The following is an 18,690-nucleotide window of genomic DNA, read 5'->3' as shown; positions in this document are numbered from 1 at the left end:
CTCCGCAGAGCCCGTCACGAGCCAAGTCTGCTGCAGGGAACTCCTGCCCACCTGTCTCCCTGACGACTCAACAGAGGCGGCCCCTGGCTGAGTCCCACCCCAGGACCCCTCCCATGACCCCCACCAAGGCCGGGACTTCCTGGCACTGCCGGGACCCTGTGCATCCTGTCCTGTCCGCAACTGACCAGGGCCTGAGGGCAGGGACCTCTGTTACCGGTTTGTCTCGGGGCTCCTGCACGGCAGGGCAAAGCTGGCATCTGGGACACTTCTGCAAACATCCAGGAACCCGAGCGGAATACAAAAGAGGGTTCCAGTCTGGGGAAACAGGGACTCCAAGAAATACAGCCACGATGCCCCCAGAATACGCAGAGCTAACCGGAGTGGAAGCCCAGTCACGTGGTCGGCATGGCTCTCAGCACCAGACCGGAAGTCCTCATGAAACCTGCGAGGCCACGCTGCCTGTCCAGCAGTCAAGAAATTCGTGTTCCCGGGATGATCACCCAGAGCCAGCCAACTGCATCACCGTGACGGGTGACATCGCCCACCACACAATCTCCCATTTGCCAGTCAACAAAACTTCCACTCACTCAGCCTGCTAGCAGCTGTAAATGACAGGGGACAGCGGTCACGGCCAGCGCTGCCCCTTTAAAATGAGCAGCAGGTCCCAGGCCGTGTACAGCCGGGTGCTGGGTGCGATGCTGAGGCTGGGAGAGTTGAGCTGTGTCCCAGAGGAGGGACAGGTCATTTCCGAAGCACGTGGGAGGCAGGGGGGAAGTCAGTTTTCCCCTTAGCAAGCAGAAAACCACTCAGAACAGGAAGAAACAGGATGCTGTGCCCCTGCCCGCGATGGGGAAGACAGCGGCCCGCTGCACGTCGCTGGCAGCATCTCGAAGCAGGCGGACACCCACCCCCGACCCTGCAGGGTGGGACACAGCGAGAGGCTCCGGCCCTCCCTCCTCCCACTCACCCCACCAGCAGGCAAGCACCAGAGCACAAGGACAGGGTCTTTACCGAATGACGGCCAGGGCTCCGAGGTGCTGGTGGGGGCCGCGGGCCCGCCCCAGGGGTTGGTCTGGTTAGCAGCAGCCGCTGGGGCCCAGGGTTCTGACTTCTGGGTGGCGGGGCCTGAGCTGGGGAGGGCGTCCAGCAGGTCCAGCAGAGGGGTCTGTGGCGGACGGGAGCCGTGCTTCAAGACAGAGAAGACGACGGGTTTTATTTAGCGGTGTCACAGCAAGTAGCCATGCGTCAGCCACAAGCATCGCCGCCCGGAATCGGGGGAAGGCCTGGGGTGGCAGGGTGCAGCCGGGAACAGAGGCTGAGCTGCCCATGGCCTGCTCTACCTGCTAGCTCCACCCACACTCCCGCCTCCCAGGATGGCCCCGGCCCTGGCCCGGGCTCCAGCTCTCGGCTGCTTGTCGAATACTCTGTGGGCTTTCAAACAGAGCTCCTGTTGCCCAGGCTGCCCCTCCCCCCAGAACAGCATCCGTCTCCAGCGGGGCCCTCTATCTTGAGGACTGACCTAGCCTTCCTATTCCACGGGCGCCCTGTGCATCATCTGGGGCCCAGAGGCGCTGCCACAGAGGAGGCCCCATGGTCCCGGGGGGGTGTCTCCTGGACAACGGCGAGCCACACCCCAGTCACCTCTGGTCACCTTTAGGTGACAGCAGGAAGCCTGGGCACAGCACTGGCCGTGATGATCACCAGCACCAGGCAGGGCTCACCCAGGCCAGGAGCTCGAGCCAGAGCCCTAGGCGTGCAACTGAGCTAGCGGCTGCCAAGCAGGGGAGGGGGCTGGGGCTCTGGGATGCCCTGCATCTCCTGGGGTTCGGGTGTGCGGGTGTGTTTTCAGCACTTGGTTACTCGATGCGTGAGCTCTGGATCCCACCCACGCCGCGGGCTGCGGGGGCCACCGAGGCGACAGTGACGGGCGGGCCAAGCCTCACACACGCGCCTGCCGGCCAGCTCTTACCTCTTTCCTCTTAGGAACTTTAACTGTGTCTCTCCGGCTTTCCTCGAGGGCCATCTGCAGTCTGAGGTCATCGCCCCGCCTCAGGCGCTCTTCCTGTGCAGGGACAATGGCAGCCGGAAGCTGAGGGCTCTGGGGCTGACCCCGCTGGCCAGTGGCGGGCAGTGCACACAGGACTGAACGCACATGTGCCGCCAGCTCCAGTGCCCCTGGGACCTGGCCCGGCACACTGGCTCAGGCACCACCAAATTGGGAAAAGGGGAATGCTTCATCTAAAACATTTCTGTCTCGAAATGCAAGCAGCTCGGTGATTCTATTTATAGACACAGCATGTCTCCTTACGAAACACTGATCTGACAACCCAGGAAGGAATTGGAGATGAAAATCGCCCGTCATCCCACCTCCTGCTGCGAACATTCCAGAAAACAGGTCCACGTTTCCATGAATTCTAACAGCAATGAGTCATTCTGTTTACTTAAGGCACAGCCACCAACATACGAGAGACAGAGCTGCCCTCGCGTGTAAGTCAGTCTGCTCCTTCCACACTACTAGACATGGTAACTAGAACGAGCTCCTCCGTACCTTCTCCCAAGTACGTCCTTCCTAGGCACGGACAGGCCATGACAGACGCTGTCTGTCGTTAGCGGGTGGCCAGGTCTTTCCAGTCTCGGCTACGCGAACACTGCTGGACACTGCACTTTAACTCAAGGAGCCCACACACTTCTCCCCTCGCCACCCCTGGCTCCACCCACCCTGCCTCGGGGGTCACTCAATCACCGCATTCCCTCTCGTCCCATGTTAAAGGAACAGGTGCATATTAAAGAACAACAGGAACTGGAGAAAAGGCATAACGTCCCGTAGTCCTGTCGCTGGAAATCAAACCCCTCTCACTCCCTGGACTGCCTTCGGCCGGCTCCCCTGCACATCCGTGCCACTGCTGGAGAACCTGTCTGCGCGGAACCCGCCTGGCTGAGCAGCAGGCGGTGGGTGGGCAATAAGAGCACCCTGCTGGCAACACGTTCCAGACCCCGAGGCCACGGCGAGGCCGAGGCGTGTGTCCTCCTCCGCTGGGCACTGACCTGCTCGGCCACTTCTCTGCTCATGGCGAGTGCCAGCTGTAGCTGAAGCTCTTCTTCTCCGCTCGTCTGGGGCCGGGCTTGCTCCAGCTCAGAGGACACCCGCGGGGAGGTGGCTGTGGGGAGAGGGCAAAGTCACGGCCATATGCAAAAGATGCAGTTGTCACAGGCCACATCCGCTAGTTCCCTGGTCAAACCACAGCCCGTCCCCACCGTACACCCACAAAGGGCCACAGAGCCCAATGACACAGTCAGAGGATGAGAAAGGGTTTACAGACATCTCAGGGTTAAAACTAAATGACAGCACAGTGTGGCTTCACAACTACAGTATCAGCCAAGCCACACTGCACCAAGGGAGACGCCCCCTTTGGGTGTGCAAGCCGCGGCGCTCGGGGCTCCTGAGGCTCAGCACCTCGGGCTTCCCGGCAGAGCTGCACTGCCCAGAAGGCAGGAAGTGACTCAGAGACCCAGGGGGATTCTGGGGCGCTGAGCCTGCAGCACCCTGCGGCACCCTGCAGCCAGGCACGGGGCCTCTGGACTGAGGGCTCCAGACACAGCCGCGTCTCAATCACAGGTGGCACTTCGTGGTGTTGAGGATCGCAGGGCACGAAGCCACCCACCCGGGCAGTGACCCTGGGCAGCCTGTTTTTGTAACAGTAAACACTGACCAGAACAAGGTGAGCACACATTTCTGTTAAGTACTCAGCTAGCTTAAACACTTGTAAGCAGCCCCTGGAAAGACAGTTTAGACTGGGGGCTGAGATGTGAATTCCTAGCTGATGTCATAAACCCAGAAGTCTTCATATTCACGCTGGAAGCCCCCGGGAGAATGCGGGGCCCACAGGGCCACCAGCGTCCTGTGTGCGTCAGCGAGTCTGGAGGCCCCAGAAGTGAGATGTGGCGTTCGGGAAGTAGCTGCCTGAGTGAGTGCTCTCCTCTGCCCTGTCCAGGAGAGGACCCACAGCACCTCCAAACCCTCACAGTGGTGCCGGCTGTGCCCCCTGCCCACGCCCCGCCCCCCGGGCCTCCGTGCACGCTGCCCTCAGCTCCCCTCCCTCCCTTGTTCCTGCTCTCCCGACTGTTGACCTGGCATCCGACAGGTCCAGCAGAGCCTCCGCCCTGCAGCCAGGCCATGCTCTGACTCCCGCACTGCACTCACGCCACGGGCAAATACCTGTCGGGTGGGGGATGGACGGGTGGCTGGGAAGAGGAGTGACCCAACTTCAGAGCTAACGAGCACTGCTATGAAACGGTCAAACCGTTCATGAGCTTGCTTCCTTCCTTCATGACGGCCCTCCAGTGACACTGACCACACTGGGATTCACTCACATGTGTTGCTTCTGCCTAACCCTAAACCCCTTTAGGACATAGCTCTGGGAGGAGGATTCCTGACACAGGAGGCTTCTAGACAGCCAGGCCCCAGCTGCAGTGGGTCAAGCAGAAGAGGCCTAAGTGCAGCTGGTAACCCCAGGGGTAACCGACGAGGAACCAGGGGGGCCGCACAAGGCTGCCTCCGGGCAGAGGCCGGGGTGGGGCTGGGGTCTTCACGAAGTGGCCGAGCAGGGGCACTTAGCTGAGAAGTTTTAGAAACACACAGCGCACGTCACAGCTAACAACCAAGTGGGAACAACTCTGGCACGAAGCACACGGAGCGCTTGCTTCGACTTGTCATCATCTGAAAGAACCATCCCCTCCCCTCCAAACAGCTACTGATAAATGCCCCGTGTCTCCTCTAACGGCACAGGTGGGGCAAAGAGCAACAGTAATGCGGTTATTAAAAACACAAATGTGTTTTTCTTTACATAAAGCATGTCAGACCTCATCCGAGTGTGCCACCCAATTACATTTTCTTAAGCACTTGTAGCAGAAGGTCCCCAAGCCCAGCTTCACCACCCGACTGCTTAAAAACGTGATAAAGCAAAACGTCCAGTTCTGGTGTGCTTGGTTCCGAGTCACCTCTGCAGTTCCGGGTGCTCGGGTCTGGGATTCGTCGTGTGGAGGGCGCAGACGCCACGGTCCAGACAGGCAGGGACAGAGGCGGCCATCTGCTGAGGCTGGCTTCTCCACCCTGGTCACCCACCACACCCCAGCCGCCAGTCCTATACTCCTTCCTGGTTAGAATCCCTCAGTCCTGGGTCACGAAAGTCTTGATTTCTAACAGGCACTGCACATCTGATACTCTGTTTACTACCAGCTGAAAATCGGAAAGAAACAAAGCAGGAGGCTTTCTCGCTGCACCACACCCTACCCCGTGCCGGCAGGAAAGCTACTCTGGGAGCTGCACTGCCATGGGCCTGGGGCAGCCAGGCAAGGGGTGAACGCCCAGGCTGTGCAGAGGACTGGTGGGGGGACTGAGGCTCGCTGGGCCTCAGGGTTTTTCGGGGTGCCTGGCTTCAAACACAAATGTCTCTGCTCATGGTTACCCTGACGGATGCTGAGACACAGCGCACAGCGAGCACACGTGGAAACAGCTCCCCACGTCAGTGTGGAGATTAGACAAAGAGTACTCCCCCAACAGTGTGGGCCGTGAAAACGGATGCACAGCCCTCGGGGCGGCAGGTGGCGGAATTCACAGCCCCAGCCCCGAGTGTCAGCTGGGCTCTGTGCAGCGGCTCTGAACTCCGGCGAGCGTTCCAGCAGAGACTCTGGCCTCAGTGACAGCACCTCAGCCTCACAAAGGACCTCTGTGCCAGGCACATGACAGGGAACACAGCCGTCGTTGTGAGACAGGCCTGAATGGACTTGCGCCTGGCCGGGCCCTGCGCTCAGGATGTGAAGACTCACAACCCCAGGGGCCCAGGGGCGCCACCCCCACCCCTCCGGTGCAGCCCGCACTTCCTCTGCCGCCCCCCTCCCCCGGGTGAGGCTGAGCGCATCACTGAAGGGGCGCCAAGTGCATCATGGGCTTCTCCTTCCTCCAGGTCCCCACCTGCAAGGGCTCCAAGTCTTCACTCACGGGGCTGCGGGGGATAACCACGGGCAGGCCTCGACTTCACCCTCCTGGGTCTGGGAGAGAGACCCAGAGAGACTGAGCAGCGAAGGCCCAACATTTCCATCAACGCTCGGTCTGAAGACGACCAAGGAACTCCTCCGGCTCAGACAGACACTGTGCCCCGGATTCAACTTCACTCTGCCTACTCTGGGCCCAGGCCCGTGCTGTGCGTGTGCGGGGTGGGCAGGGGGGTCGCACCTGTGCTTCTAAAACAAAAGCAGAAAGACTCTACTAAAGATGCTTCGGCCGGCTGCGTTCAGGTACTCCTGAGAGAGGAATGCGAGGCAGTCAGAAAAACAGGAACTCACTTCCTGGGATTTTCCTAGAAAGCAGTGACGTGGCATCTGCCAATGATGCTACACTGATCAGAGGAACCAGACACCACGCCGCAGGATGAGGGGAGGAACGCGTCTCCGTGTGGCCCCAGCCTGGGCTGGGGACGCTCGCTGGGCACGCAGCTGTGTCTGACAGTTCGGCCAGCATGAGATGCCCAAGCCTGGGGGGGAGGGGGGGGGGTGGGTTCTGAGCAGAACCCAGGTGGCCGTGAGCAGTACCACCACCGCCTTAAGTCCTATCCACATCAGCTGGGGGTCAGCTAGCGGGGAGAGCACCGAACGGACAAATGCTGTCCCCACCACTGGTCAGCAGTGGGCCCTGTCTGAGCAGAAACCCACCCTTCCTGGGTCTCCATGGGAACAGGCCCGGGCTCCCTCTGCAGGGCTGGGTCTTGAGCCAACACTGAGCCCAGAGCCAGGCCCCTCTGCCCGGTGACCCCTTCTCCTCTCTAGCAAAGCTGCTTCCTCAACAAGGAGCAGCTGGGAAGTGCGCTCTGGGCCTTCTCCAGGGCAGTGACATCTTCCTGAGTCAGTGATGACCGGGGTCACCAGGACACTCCAGCAGCTCAGGCCTGAGCGGGGCCCTCACGTTGCCTCCCTGCAGGGAGCGGCAGGAAAGACTGCGTTTAGTCTAACACTGCAAACCACAAGAAAACAAGCTCATACTATCTAAGGTTAACGTTAGAAAGGAACGGGAATATGAATGCAGGGCAGCAAGGCCAAACAGGGTTCAAAAACGAGAAGTGCGCTAAGCACGGCATGGCCATGTGGCTGTTGGCCGCCACCGAAAAGGTGACTCTGCAGTAAGGGGACAAGCTGCCGCCACCTCCCGCCTTAGCCTGCCTGGCGAGCCCAGTGGTGGGTCCCCGGCCTGTCAGATGACATCACACCACCACCGGGCCTGTCCCAGCAAAACGCTGACTTGAGTGGAATCCACTCTGCGGATGTGATACCCAGTCCACAGGAAGTCCGGGGTGAGCGCTGGGCTAGCAGCGTGAGAGGCCCTAGACGGACAGACACAGGCCAGGGCAGCCTCCTTGGTCTCCTGGGGCTGCAGGAGGAAAAGGGAGGCACTGTGATCCGACAGAGGGCAGGGACAGGAATGGCCGGGCGCAACACGGGGTCCTGGGGTACTCCTGCTTGGCAAGAGGCTTCCGGGACAACCAGCAAGAGCCAAATGCAGAGGGCACATGGGGGCACTGGCAGTCCCTGCTCCTGTGAGGTGCGGCGGTGGCTTTGTGACCCTACAGGCAGACGCACCCCGAGCCTACGGGGCAGGACCTGGCGAGGCCCGTGACTTACTGTTAGCTCTTCAGCACAGGGGGCGGCGGGGGCCACTCCTCTCCCCAGAGGAAGCAGCTGCCAACACCGGCCCAAAGGGCCACCCGGAACGCTCCCCTGCGCACTCCTCTTCCGGACACTTCCCCACAGGCAGGGAACCCTGGGAGCTGCACTCAGTGCTGGCTGCCTGAGAGGCCACCAGCAAGGCAGCCAGCCCAGGCCCTGGCACCCCAACGCACGGGCCCTGAAGGCTACATTCCCTGTGCCGGCTTCTTCTCTGCACACGAGAGACAGAGCCTGCCTCCCAAGGCAGCCATCAGGATCAAACGAGTGACCACGCGACAAGCACCTCGCCCAAGGCCCAGCACACGAGAGCCGGGCTGGGCTTAAAGGGGCAGTGACGTGCCCACACCTCAGCCAGGGCGAGGTGGCGCCTAGCCCCAAGGACTGGCCCTTCATCACTGGCCCTTCTCAGAGCAGGCGAGAGTTCAGAGGGCTGCGTGGCTGGCCCGTGACAGGGACAGAACTCCAGCCAGGGCTCAGGACCTCCATCTCATGTTTCGGGATGTGTCGCTGTCAGGCCCTGAGCAGGGCAGGAGGCAGCGGCAGGTGCAGAGAGCTTGCCCTCCCTGCTCCCTTTGAGACTTGGAGGGTGGGGAGGGGTGGGGAGCTTCTGCTGCAGGTGGGGGTCACAGCACAGAAGCAGCAGAGGGCGCCCAAGAGCACAAGTCGAAGCGCTGTGGGGGCTCAGGGCCCGGGAGGGAGGCCGCTGTCTACCCAGGGAGCAGGGGAGGGGACCTGGGTCAGCGAGGCGGCTACAGAAGCGGCCAGATTCCAGATGTACTTCCCTGAGGCTCTGCCATATTGAAAATGCTCCTGCCTGGCCCTGTGAGCAGGGTATGGCGCATGTGCCATCGCCGCGGACACTCACAGTGCTTTCTTCTGACCAGGGGTTGTGGGCAGCATGAGCTGGTGGGGTGGCAGCAATGTGAGCACAGGCTGAAGCAGGGCGAGCCCTAAAGCCCGTGACTGGTGCTCGGGGGCTGCCGTCCACCACCGGAAGCTGAAGAGGCAGGAAGGACTCTCCCCTGCAGGTTTCAGGAGGGCACAGCCCTGTAACAAACACCTGGACTTCCACAGTGGTCAGAAGCCCTTTCTGCTGTGGAAGCCGCCCAGGGTTAGAGCTTTTTTGCAGCAGACCCAGCCCTGGCCAGCATGCACCTCAGGCCCCCCCTCCCCCGTGTCCCGTGCTGCTAAGGGTACCCCCGTCATGCAGAATGGCACTGCTCCTGTCATCTGGCTCCAGCCTCCTCAGACACCCAGTCAAGGTGCTTCCCGGCGCACTCTCCTGCGGTGCTGCCCTGTCAGTGCCGGCAGACGCACCTTCCCTGGCTGTGCTGCCAGGCTGGGGGCTCTGCGGAGCAGGGGGTCTTAGCAGCTTCATGGAGCACCGACTCCGGGACCCTGCAGCAGGCCCAGCGCACAGCACACCCGGTGGGTGCCCTCGGAGCCGCTCTGCCACCTTCGTGGTCTGCCCCACGCCTTCTGCGCTGCGTGCAGAGCCGCTGCCAGCCACCTGCCCCGACCTGCTGCATGCTCCAGGGAGCGGCGCCTGCATCAGCTGCTCTGGGTCAGGACACCAGGCAGGTGCCCAAACATCTACCAGCTCGCAGGCAGGCCGAGTTTCTGGTTCAACTAGTAATGGCTGTTAACGTCCTTACCCCACCCTGGGATACCTCTGGGGACAGACAAGGAAGCTGAGCGCAAGGAGAGGGAGGACGGAGCCCAGCAATGGCCACAAGCAGGCCCAGAGCAGAGACAAAAGGCCGTCCTTCTGTCTGCATGACCCAAACCTAGCCTCGGCTGAGACTGAAGAGCAAGTCTGGGCAGTCCTGGGGCTGCAGATGCAACTCTGTCCATCACAGGAGCGCCAGCCACTGGGCAGGGAAGGGAGGGCTTGTCCCAAACACCCAGCAGCTTTCTCTCACTGCCACGCACCCAGTGGTCCCCTGGTCCCTGCCACACCCCATCCACAGCGAAGTGACAAAGCTCCAGCCTGTCCCTCCAAGGGTGGAGCACTCAAGCGCAAGCCTCGTCCTGCCTGGCAGCCAGGAGCACGGCCCTGCCAGCCTCCCCTGGAGCCGCCCTCAGCCGCAGGGGCCAGGGGAGGGCGGTGAACAGCAGCACCAAACCTGGGAGGCGGGAACCTTCACAAAGACGCCACTTGTCTCCTCTTAAAACTGAGCCATCCATTATTCTTAGAATAACACGTGTAAACAGGAAATGACTTAAAATGTATATCCGGATAGTAATTTCCATCGATTTAATCAGTAATAATCCTTAAGAGTGTTTCCGCATCCACTGTGGGCTCGGGCAGTAGCTGAGTGTTCTCCCCCACTGCTGGGGCACGGTCCTTGAAGTTGCAGCCGTGTTAGTCTGCTCTTCCCGTTAATCTCACTTGTAGGAATTCTACACGAAGGAAATAATCCAAAATAGCCTTAAAACAAAACAAAAACAACCCACTTTCTACACAAAGTTAACTGGGGCATGACAACGACTCTGGTCCCCGGGATGACCGTGAAGGGTCCACACGCAGAGTGCACGTCTCTGTACATGTAGATTACAGGGAGCAGTCCAAAAGAGAAGCACCAACACTGTGCCCATTGTACACACAGAGGAGCTTAACCTGATCAAGGTTTAACCTTTACAGCCAAATACACCCAGGCAGCCACATGAAAGATGCACAGAGTTACATGGAAAAAAAAAAAATCTAACTGCACAACCGTCTTACTTATCATGGGAACGAGGAACTCAGCTCCTGTGCCCGCCTGCCCCACCCTCGTGCCTTGTCTCGCCTCACACTGAGACTGACACCTGCCCAGGGAAGGGTTAGAACATGCAGTGGCCCCCAGCCTCACCCCCATCCCGGGAGCCACACTGAGCACCCTGCGTCTGCCTCTCAGGGGCGGAGTCTCAGCCCTCGGCTGCAGGCCCCTCAAAGCTTAGGACCGACCTGCTATGTATGGTTACAAAACGTCAGCAGGTGAGCGAAGTGACACTTTGGGGAGGGCGCTTTGGTCATGAAGAACACTTCAGTAATGCTGTTCTACAATCCGTATACCAGAAACAGCCTGCCTGAAGGCTTGTTCAGACCCAAGCCCCAGATCTGTCACACAGCGACTCACGGGGCACGTGGGCCTTACCCTGGCCCTCAGCTCCTCTCCAGATTATGACCGTGAGGAAACTGCACAGCCCAGAGGCTCCTGACCACCCGAGGTCACCATCCAGGTGGTGACCCTGCCGCTGCCCACGGCTGGCCCAATCCTTGTGAATACGAGAAGTGACTGCCGGTCCGAGGGATGACTCAGGTGACACCGCACAGCTGTGTATCCGCGCGCTCGATGCTTCAGCGTCTGTCCTGAACCTGCAGACTGTGCCCTGTGACCACTCTCTAAACAACACACCTAACAGCCATGCACACAGCACTCACGCTGTAGGAGGTGCTGAAGCGTCCAGGGGCTGGGTGTGGGTGTGCATCAGTTACAGGCAAATGCTGGGCCACTTTACACGAGGGGACGTGAGCACCTGAGGGTGACGGCTTCCGCAGGGGAGCGAGGTCCTGGAGCCGCGCTCCGTGCAGCGGGGACACTGACAGGGCTGCGTCAAACTGGAGAAAACGCTTCTGCTGCGAGGTCACGGGACAGCAAGGAGGGACACCAATGCACCTGCAGAGTAACGGCACGCATGGGGACCGTGCTTAGGAGAAACGTCTAGGAGATACGCCAACAGGTGGACAGCTGGTGCCTCTGCGTAGTCAGCTCACGAGATATTTTTGTGTTCGCATCTTGTAAATGATCATGAATGGACATGTATTTCTTTTACGAGAAAACTAGCAAGACTTCCAACTTGCAAGTGGGGAGGTGGGTCACTGAGGAACTCTGAGCCATCAGCAGGAAGGGCCCCGTTCAATTTGCAACATCAACTTGCAAACTGCAGAGAGTAGAGCATTGCCTGCTGCCTACACTTTGTCAAAGGCCACTCAATCAGCGCGACAGAGGGAAGACTGTAAAGCCCAACTGGCAGTCTGGCCCCGCAGCACTGCAGTCTGGGCCACCAGGTCGCCCAGGGCTCATCCCAGAGGTTCCAATTCCAGGAGTATGGCCCAGGCTTTGCACATTTAAAAGCTCCTGGGTTGGGACCGGCGCCGTGGCGTAGCAGGCAAAGCAGGCGCCGTGGCGTAGCAGGCAAAGCAGGCGCCGGTTCAAGTCCCGGCTGCTCCTCTTCTGAGCCAGCTCCCTGCTAATGCACCTGAGAAAGCAGCAGATAATGGCCCAAGCCCTTGGGTCCCTGCACCCACATGGGAGACCCAGAAGAAGTTGCAGCCATTTGGGGAGTGAAGCAATGGATGGAAGATCTCTCTCTCTTTCTAATGCTACCTTTCAAATAAATAAAATAAAGTGTTGGGGGAAAAAAGCTCATTTCCCCCAAAGGCCAGTTCCAGTCCTGGCGTTCATCACTTAGATTTCGGGGAGTGACTCCATCTCTACTTCCTCAATGACCACACCTGCCACCCAACCACCGCAACATCCCATGTTCGAATCCCACTTAAGACTCAAGCCCTTACAGCAAGGATGAGCTCCTCTTGTTTGTGCCCCTGGAAAGACGTGGGACTGGGACTGGGACGGACCAGCGGGGCTGTGCTCACTGCACTGATGGGCTTTGCCTGTGATGCTATCTCCACTCCAAGAGATGAGCTCTCTGGAGCAAACCAGCGCCCACAGTCCTTCCCACCCCGGCCACCAGGGCTGACTCCGGACCAGGGCTGACTCCGGAGAGCAGCGCTCCCCGAGTTTACACAACACACCCACTTCAGCACAGTAACGTGTCACATGGGCCCTGCAGCAGAGCGCCAGTCAGCCAGGGCTAGGTACACTCCGGACACTGAGAAATGCCCAGCTGGGGGCCGCCAACTGCTTCTCACCTGCAGGCTCCCTGACAGCACCCCTCAGATCTGCAGCCCAGAGCTCTGTTACACCCCCACCTCCCACACTCTCAGGAGACCCACACTGGCCCAGGCCCTTCTGAAGCAAACACTGTTGGGGTTTGATTTTTTTCTTTTGAATTAAAAAAATTTTTGAGAGTCAGAGAGAGAGAGAGAGAGAGAGAGAGAGAGAGAGAGAGAGAGAGAAAGTGCTCGTATCTACTAGTTCACTACCCAAATACACTGGGGAGTGCTGGGGGCTGGGCCCAGGGCCAAAGTCAGGAGCTAGGAACTCACCCAGGTCTCCCACGTGGGTGGCAGGGACTCATGTACCTGAGTCACCACTCACTGCCTCCTGGGATGCACACAGTCCACGGCATCAGGCTCAGGCACTCTGATATGGGACACAGACATCGTGGCCACTAGGACAGACACCACCTACTCCTTAAGTTCTCTTTTTTGAACAATTAATATATTTTTCCCACACCCTCAGGTTTTCAAAAATAGGCCTGTGGAGGACTCCCTGTCTCTGATGCCTAGTGCTTTCTTTTTTTTTTAATTAATTTATTTGGAAGTCAGAGTTAGAGATAGAGAGGAGAGACAGAGACAAAGAGAAAGAGAGAGGGAGGTAGAGAGAAAGAGATAGCTAGCTAGGTTATCTTCCATCTCTCCCCAGATGGCTGCAATGACCAGGGCTGAGTCAGGCAGGCCAAAGCCAGGGGCTTCATCCGGGTCTCCCACGTGGGTGCAGGAGCCCACACACTTGGGCCATCTTCCACTGCTTTCCCAGGCCATATGCAGGGAGCAGGACTGGAAGTAGAGCAGCTGGGACATGAACAGGTGCCAACACGGGATGCCAGCATCACAGGTGGCAGCTTTACCTGCTCCACCACACTGCTGCCATCCCCTCAGATGCCTATCTCTTTTTTTCTTTTTTTAAACAGAAACTCGTTTTTTTTGTTTTGTTTTGTTTTAAGATTTATTTACTATTATTACTTGAAAGGCAGAGCTGCAGACAGAGAATCTTCCATCATAGGTTCACTCCCCAAATGGCTGCAATGGCCGGGACTGGGTCAGGCTGAAGCCAGAAGCTTCTTCCAGGTCTCCCACCCGTGTGCAGGGGCCCAAGGGCTTGGGCCATCTTCTACTGCTTTCCCAGGTCACAGCAGAGAGCTGGATCAGAAGAGGAGCAGCTGGGACCAGAACCGGCACCCATATGGGATGCCGGCGCTTCAGGCCATGGCTTTAACCCGCTGTGCCACAGCGCTGGCCCCCAGATGCCTATCTGTTAGAAAACTTGTCCCTTATATGTACATTACATGCGCCTGTATACAGACTCCAGTTCTACTGCCACAGTGAAATGCTGCCCAAACAGCTTTCAGATTCTTCAATTCAGAACCTCTACAGGGTTTAAGGTTGGTTGATCACTGGGGCAGGCATGTGGCACAGCAGGTTGGGCCGCTACTTGGGACACGCAGGTTCAGTTACAAGAGAGCAGTTCAAGTCCCAGCTATCAGGCGCTTCTGGGCCAGCTGCCTGCTAATGTGTCCAGGAGGCAGACGACAGCCCAGATACCTGGGTTCCTGCCACCCGTGTCGTGGGAGACCCAGCTGGAGAGCTCCTGGCTCCCGGCTTCAGCCTGGCCCAGCCCTGGCTGCTGTGGGCATTTGGGGAGTGAACCAGTAGATAGAAGACTGATGACTGATCTCTGGATCTTTCCCTCTCTGTCACTGCCTTTCAAATACATAAATTATGGAGGAGGAGGCAGAGGAGAAAATGGAGATGACATCGACTGATTGTTGTGGAGGGAACAAGATGGCCATGCCACCCCTTCAGTCCCCAAGGCCTGCGACGTCCCAGCATTCCCGCCAGGCCCCAGGAGACTGGTGGCACTGCCGCCAGACTCCAAGCTCAGGTTCTGCTGAAGGCAGTGGCTTCTGGGAGGCCACAGGACTGCTGGGGCTGCTCTTAGGCCCAGCCCCTCCCACCTGCACAGTAAGCGCCAGCCTTCTTATACCTCCACCTGCCCAGAAACCAGACACTGATGGCCGAGAAGTTCAAAACCAAGTTTGGGTCCATCCCGAGCCCCCGTGCGTGACCCTGGCTTTGCCTGATTTTCTCACCCTGATTTTCCTCTTGCCCCAGTTCCTCTGGTACCTATTTAATCCTATGGTACTGCGTGTGCATGTTTTGTAAGCCAACTGAAATCCTTTCTAGAGTGCAGCAGGGCAAACACACTGAATGGGCACGGTCTCCAGGAAGGCAGGGTGAACCACTGCTGGGGCTGTGAGGAGGGACCGGCCTTGGCACAAGGGGCTGCCAGCTAAAGGAACACGGGCCTGGAGGAACCTCTGACGCGACCCAATGCCATGGCCAGCCACTCTGCACTTGCTGGAGCACCCAAGGGGGCGCCATCACAGCAGACCTGGCTGACGTCCACCTGGGGCCAAGGACTCGGGCCATCATCTGCTTCTACCCAGGCATGTTAGCGAGAAGCTGGATCAGCAGTGGAATAGCCGGGACTCAAACCAGTGCTCCGATATGGGTTGCCGGCCTCGCAAGTGGTGGCTTAACCTGCTGCACCACAACGCCGGCCTCCATCAGCTACCTCTTATGCAGGTCCCTGCTACCCCAAGAATTTCTGCAATAAGGCTGGCACTGTGGCCTGGCAGGTGAAGGCACCAGCGCCTGAGACACCAGCATCCCATATGGGTGCCGCTTCCAATCCAGCACCCTGTTAATGGCCTGGGAAAACAGCAGAAGATGGCCCACGTGCTCCCATATGGGAGACCTGGACGAAGTTCTTGGCTCCTGGCCTCGGCCTGGTCCAACCCCTGGGGAGTGAACCCATGGACAGAAGTTCACTCGCTTGCTCTCTCTGCCTCTCCCTCTGACTTTGAAATAAATCAATCTCTTAAAAACAAACTTTCTGTAATTTCTCCACAGTTTGTTGAGTGTCACCATCAGTCCTGCAAAACGTGTGAGGGGAGCAGGAGCCGCGGGCAGGGTAACAGGTGGGCTGCTCATACTTGGGTGCAGATTCAAGGCGGCTGCCGCCCTGTGGGATCCTGGGCAAATGTCTAACTGGGAGAGGCCTGCTCTGGGCTATGCAGCTTCAGCTGACAGAAGCGGTCCCAAAGACTGACTGCATGCTGGGATTATAGGAGGGCACCCAGCACGGGAAGCTGCGACGTCGACAGGCAGGACAGCACACGTGGGCGCTGGGAGGACAAAAGCACTGCCCGTGCACCAGCAGCTGCCACCAGCATCTTCAGCCCAGAATTCTCGCCCTGACGCCAGCCGTCTCAGGCCTTCCTGGCACCTCCACTTCTGCACTGTGTGGACACTCAACCTGCCGCCCACAACTGCTGACCCAGAGCTCTTCTCACCTGGCCACTCCCTCCTCCAGGTGCACAGCTCGCAGTCCTCAGAACTGCCCTCAACTCCATCCCCTGCCACCACGGTCCAGTCCTCTAGGAACTGCTCCTGCCTCACTGAGCACAGGCCGAAGGAACTCGGCACAGACCTGGAAGGCCCCACACTTGCCGGTCGACCGAGCACACGGCCTGTGACGAGGTTAGGACAGACAGTAAGAGAAAGCAGTCAGCACTCGAACGCCAACACCAAAGGCCCATCTGAGGTGCACCAGGAGTCAGGGAGCGCTCCTTGCCACCCGCGCCCTCCTGCGGCTCACCTCTGCTCTCTCCACCCTGACCCCACCTGCCACCTCCCTCGCTAGGTCCCAGCCTCACTACCGCATTCCTGAGCCTCGAGGCCCTGGCTCGCTCCCACTCTGGCCTTCTGCACTTGGCCCCTCTGCCCGGCTTCCACACAGCTCACCCTTCCTCCTCTTTCATGCCTCGCATAGTTCATGCTGCAAACCACTCCCTCTGCTTCCCATAAAATCACTAGGCCGGTTGTTTGTTTTGCTGTTTTCCAGAGCCCTCATCCAGTAACAGGCCATGTAATTTATTTACATTGGGTTTCTCTTTCCATTACTACTTAAGCTGCACAGGGCGGAAGGGTGGGGGTTCTGCTCTGCACATAGCACGAAGAGCCTGGCATGCCACAAGGCTCAGCGAATACTGCGCCACAGGACTGCGGGAGCCCAGAGCACGCGTGGGGCAGGCTGCAAAGGAGGAGCCAGGGGTGTGCCCTGGGGCAGACACCCTGCACCTGGAGGAAGACAGGGCTGGTGTGGACTGAGGTGGGGGACAGAGCAGCGGAGGGCGGCTGCCAGTCAAACACTCTGGAGTGGACACTGCAGAGAACTTGGTATCTAGGAGATATTCTGCATCCCAGGGCAGAGGTCCTGGGTGGATGGGGATGGGAGGCTGACAACAGTCAATGGCAAGAAAACTGGCAGCAAACTGAGAGGCGCGGGCTAGGTAAGGTGCAGAATGACAGTTTCCAGGGCTGTGGGGCATGAGGGAGAGGCAAGTGGCCCAGGGAGGATGGCCCCAGGCCCAGCAGGAGAAGGAAGCCCTCATCAAACACCAGCACCTCCATCAGGACAACAGCCAAGGCCCTGAAGCCTGCCTGGCTGTGGCTGCGCCGTGTGTGGTGGTTTCTCAGTAGCCAGCCTCCCCCGCCCTTGTAGGGCCTGGGGTCCTAAGAGCACCCCTCCCAAATGTTCCTCCTGAGTCAGCCTACATTTCCCAAGGCCATTTTCTGGATAAACTCTCACTTCTAGATTCTGAGGTCCACCCAGATCCACCAGTGAGTGCACTAAGCAGCTACCTTTCACCTGACACTTTGTGAGGCCCCAAAAAAGAACACCAAAGAAACAGGGCGGGACTGGTGTGTGGCTTATTGGGTAAAACTGCCACCTGGGTGCCATATCCCATATGGCTGCTGGTTCGAGTACTGGCTGGCTGCTCCACTTCCGATCCAGCTCTCTGCTATGGCCTGGGAAAGCAGAAGATGGCCCAAGTCCCTGGACCCCTGCACCCGCTTGGGAGACCCAGAAGAGGCACCTGGCTCCTGGCTTCAAATCGGCAAAACTCCACCAGTTGCGGACATTTGGGGAGTGAACCAGCAGATGGAAGATCTCTTTCTCTAACTCTCTGCAACTCTGCCTTTCAAATAAATAAATCTTTAAAAAAGAATGAAAGAGAGCATACTCCCAACAGCCCCCACCATATGATGGGAGGAGGGTGTGAGGTGTGGGAAAATGTGTGCATGCATACACACAGTTAAAGGATGAAATGGAGCTCCACCTAACACCTGTTTGCTCTAAACTCACGTTGGGCATAAGTTGCCAAAACAAGACTCCTTTTAACCTCTGATTCACACCCAAGCTGAAAGAGGAGAAATCCACAACTTAAACCTTGTCAGACTGGGGAGGGGTGGAGACGCGGACGGCACAGGCAAAGGTGTGCAGGTAAGGCAAGCCACATCTGGGGGAGGCCTGATTCCAACAAACGCCTCAGGGAAGCCAGCTGGGCCACAGCACTCACCACAGTTTCCCGGTTCCTGAATGGGCAGAACACAGGAAAACCAAAGGGGGGGGGGGCTCCACGGAGTTCTGTGGGAACCTGCCGGGCAGGGAGACAGAACCCCAGCGCCTCCGGGCAGCCCTGCACGACATGCTGTCTGATTACATTCCTCCCAGCGCCACGCTGGTCCCTCCTCGGGTTTTCTACGTCAGTTTGGGAGACGCCAGAACCCTGTATAAACTGTTAGGGGAAGACAGGGCACAAAGGAAAACAATCCCAGAGCTAAATATAGCGGCCGCGCGAACACCCAAGTCAAACAAGCTCTAATATTAATGAGGCACGAATGCGCAGGAGCGGTTTCCAGGGCCGAGTGGAGGCGGGCTACCTTATCAGAAGGAGCTGCATAAAAGCGCTCAGCCGCCCACGGGCTCCTCCCCTGCAGCAGCCCGCACCTGGGACACCAGGGAGACGGGCAGACACCGGCGATCATCTTTTTCCAGTTCAGCCTGCACCGGCTGTAGGTTCTGACCAGGACACACTATTCATCAGTCAAAAGAGAACCTCCATTTTTAGTTACCCATCCACTTAGGAACCTTCACGCACATGATCTAAGAGTTGACA

At 58.6% G+C, this 18,690-nt stretch overlaps 1 protein-coding gene across 15 annotated transcripts in view; it reads right to left on the bottom strand.

Moving 5' to 3' along the window:
- The window catches only part of EPN2 (epsin 2), a 68,024-nt gene that overhangs the window by 13,929 nt on the left and 35,405 nt on the right, over window positions 1-18,690 (bottom strand). For all 15 annotated transcript variants that reach the window (XM_070061530.2, XM_070061529.2, XM_070061531.2 and 12 more), the window contains 3 exons: window positions 3,046-3,158; window positions 1,970-2,062; window positions 1,012-1,186 (listed from right to left, as the gene is read on the bottom strand). In XM_070061530.2, the coding sequence (XP_069917631.2) occupies window positions 1,012-1,186; window positions 1,970-2,062; window positions 3,046-3,158 (381 nt within the window). The remainder of the gene's footprint in view (window positions 1-1,011; window positions 1,187-1,969; window positions 2,063-3,045; window positions 3,159-18,690) is intronic.

This window comes from Oryctolagus cuniculus, chromosome 17, assembly GCF_051225735.1.
Source record: "Oryctolagus cuniculus isolate XC-2025 breed Fujian yellow rabbit chromosome 17, ASM5122573v1, whole genome shotgun sequence".
In the NCBI taxonomy this organism is placed as follows: Eukaryota; Metazoa; Chordata; class Mammalia; order Lagomorpha; family Leporidae; genus Oryctolagus; species Oryctolagus cuniculus.
The sequence above is the reverse complement of the archived record's forward strand: the minus strand, read 5'-3'. Positions and strand labels throughout refer to the sequence as shown.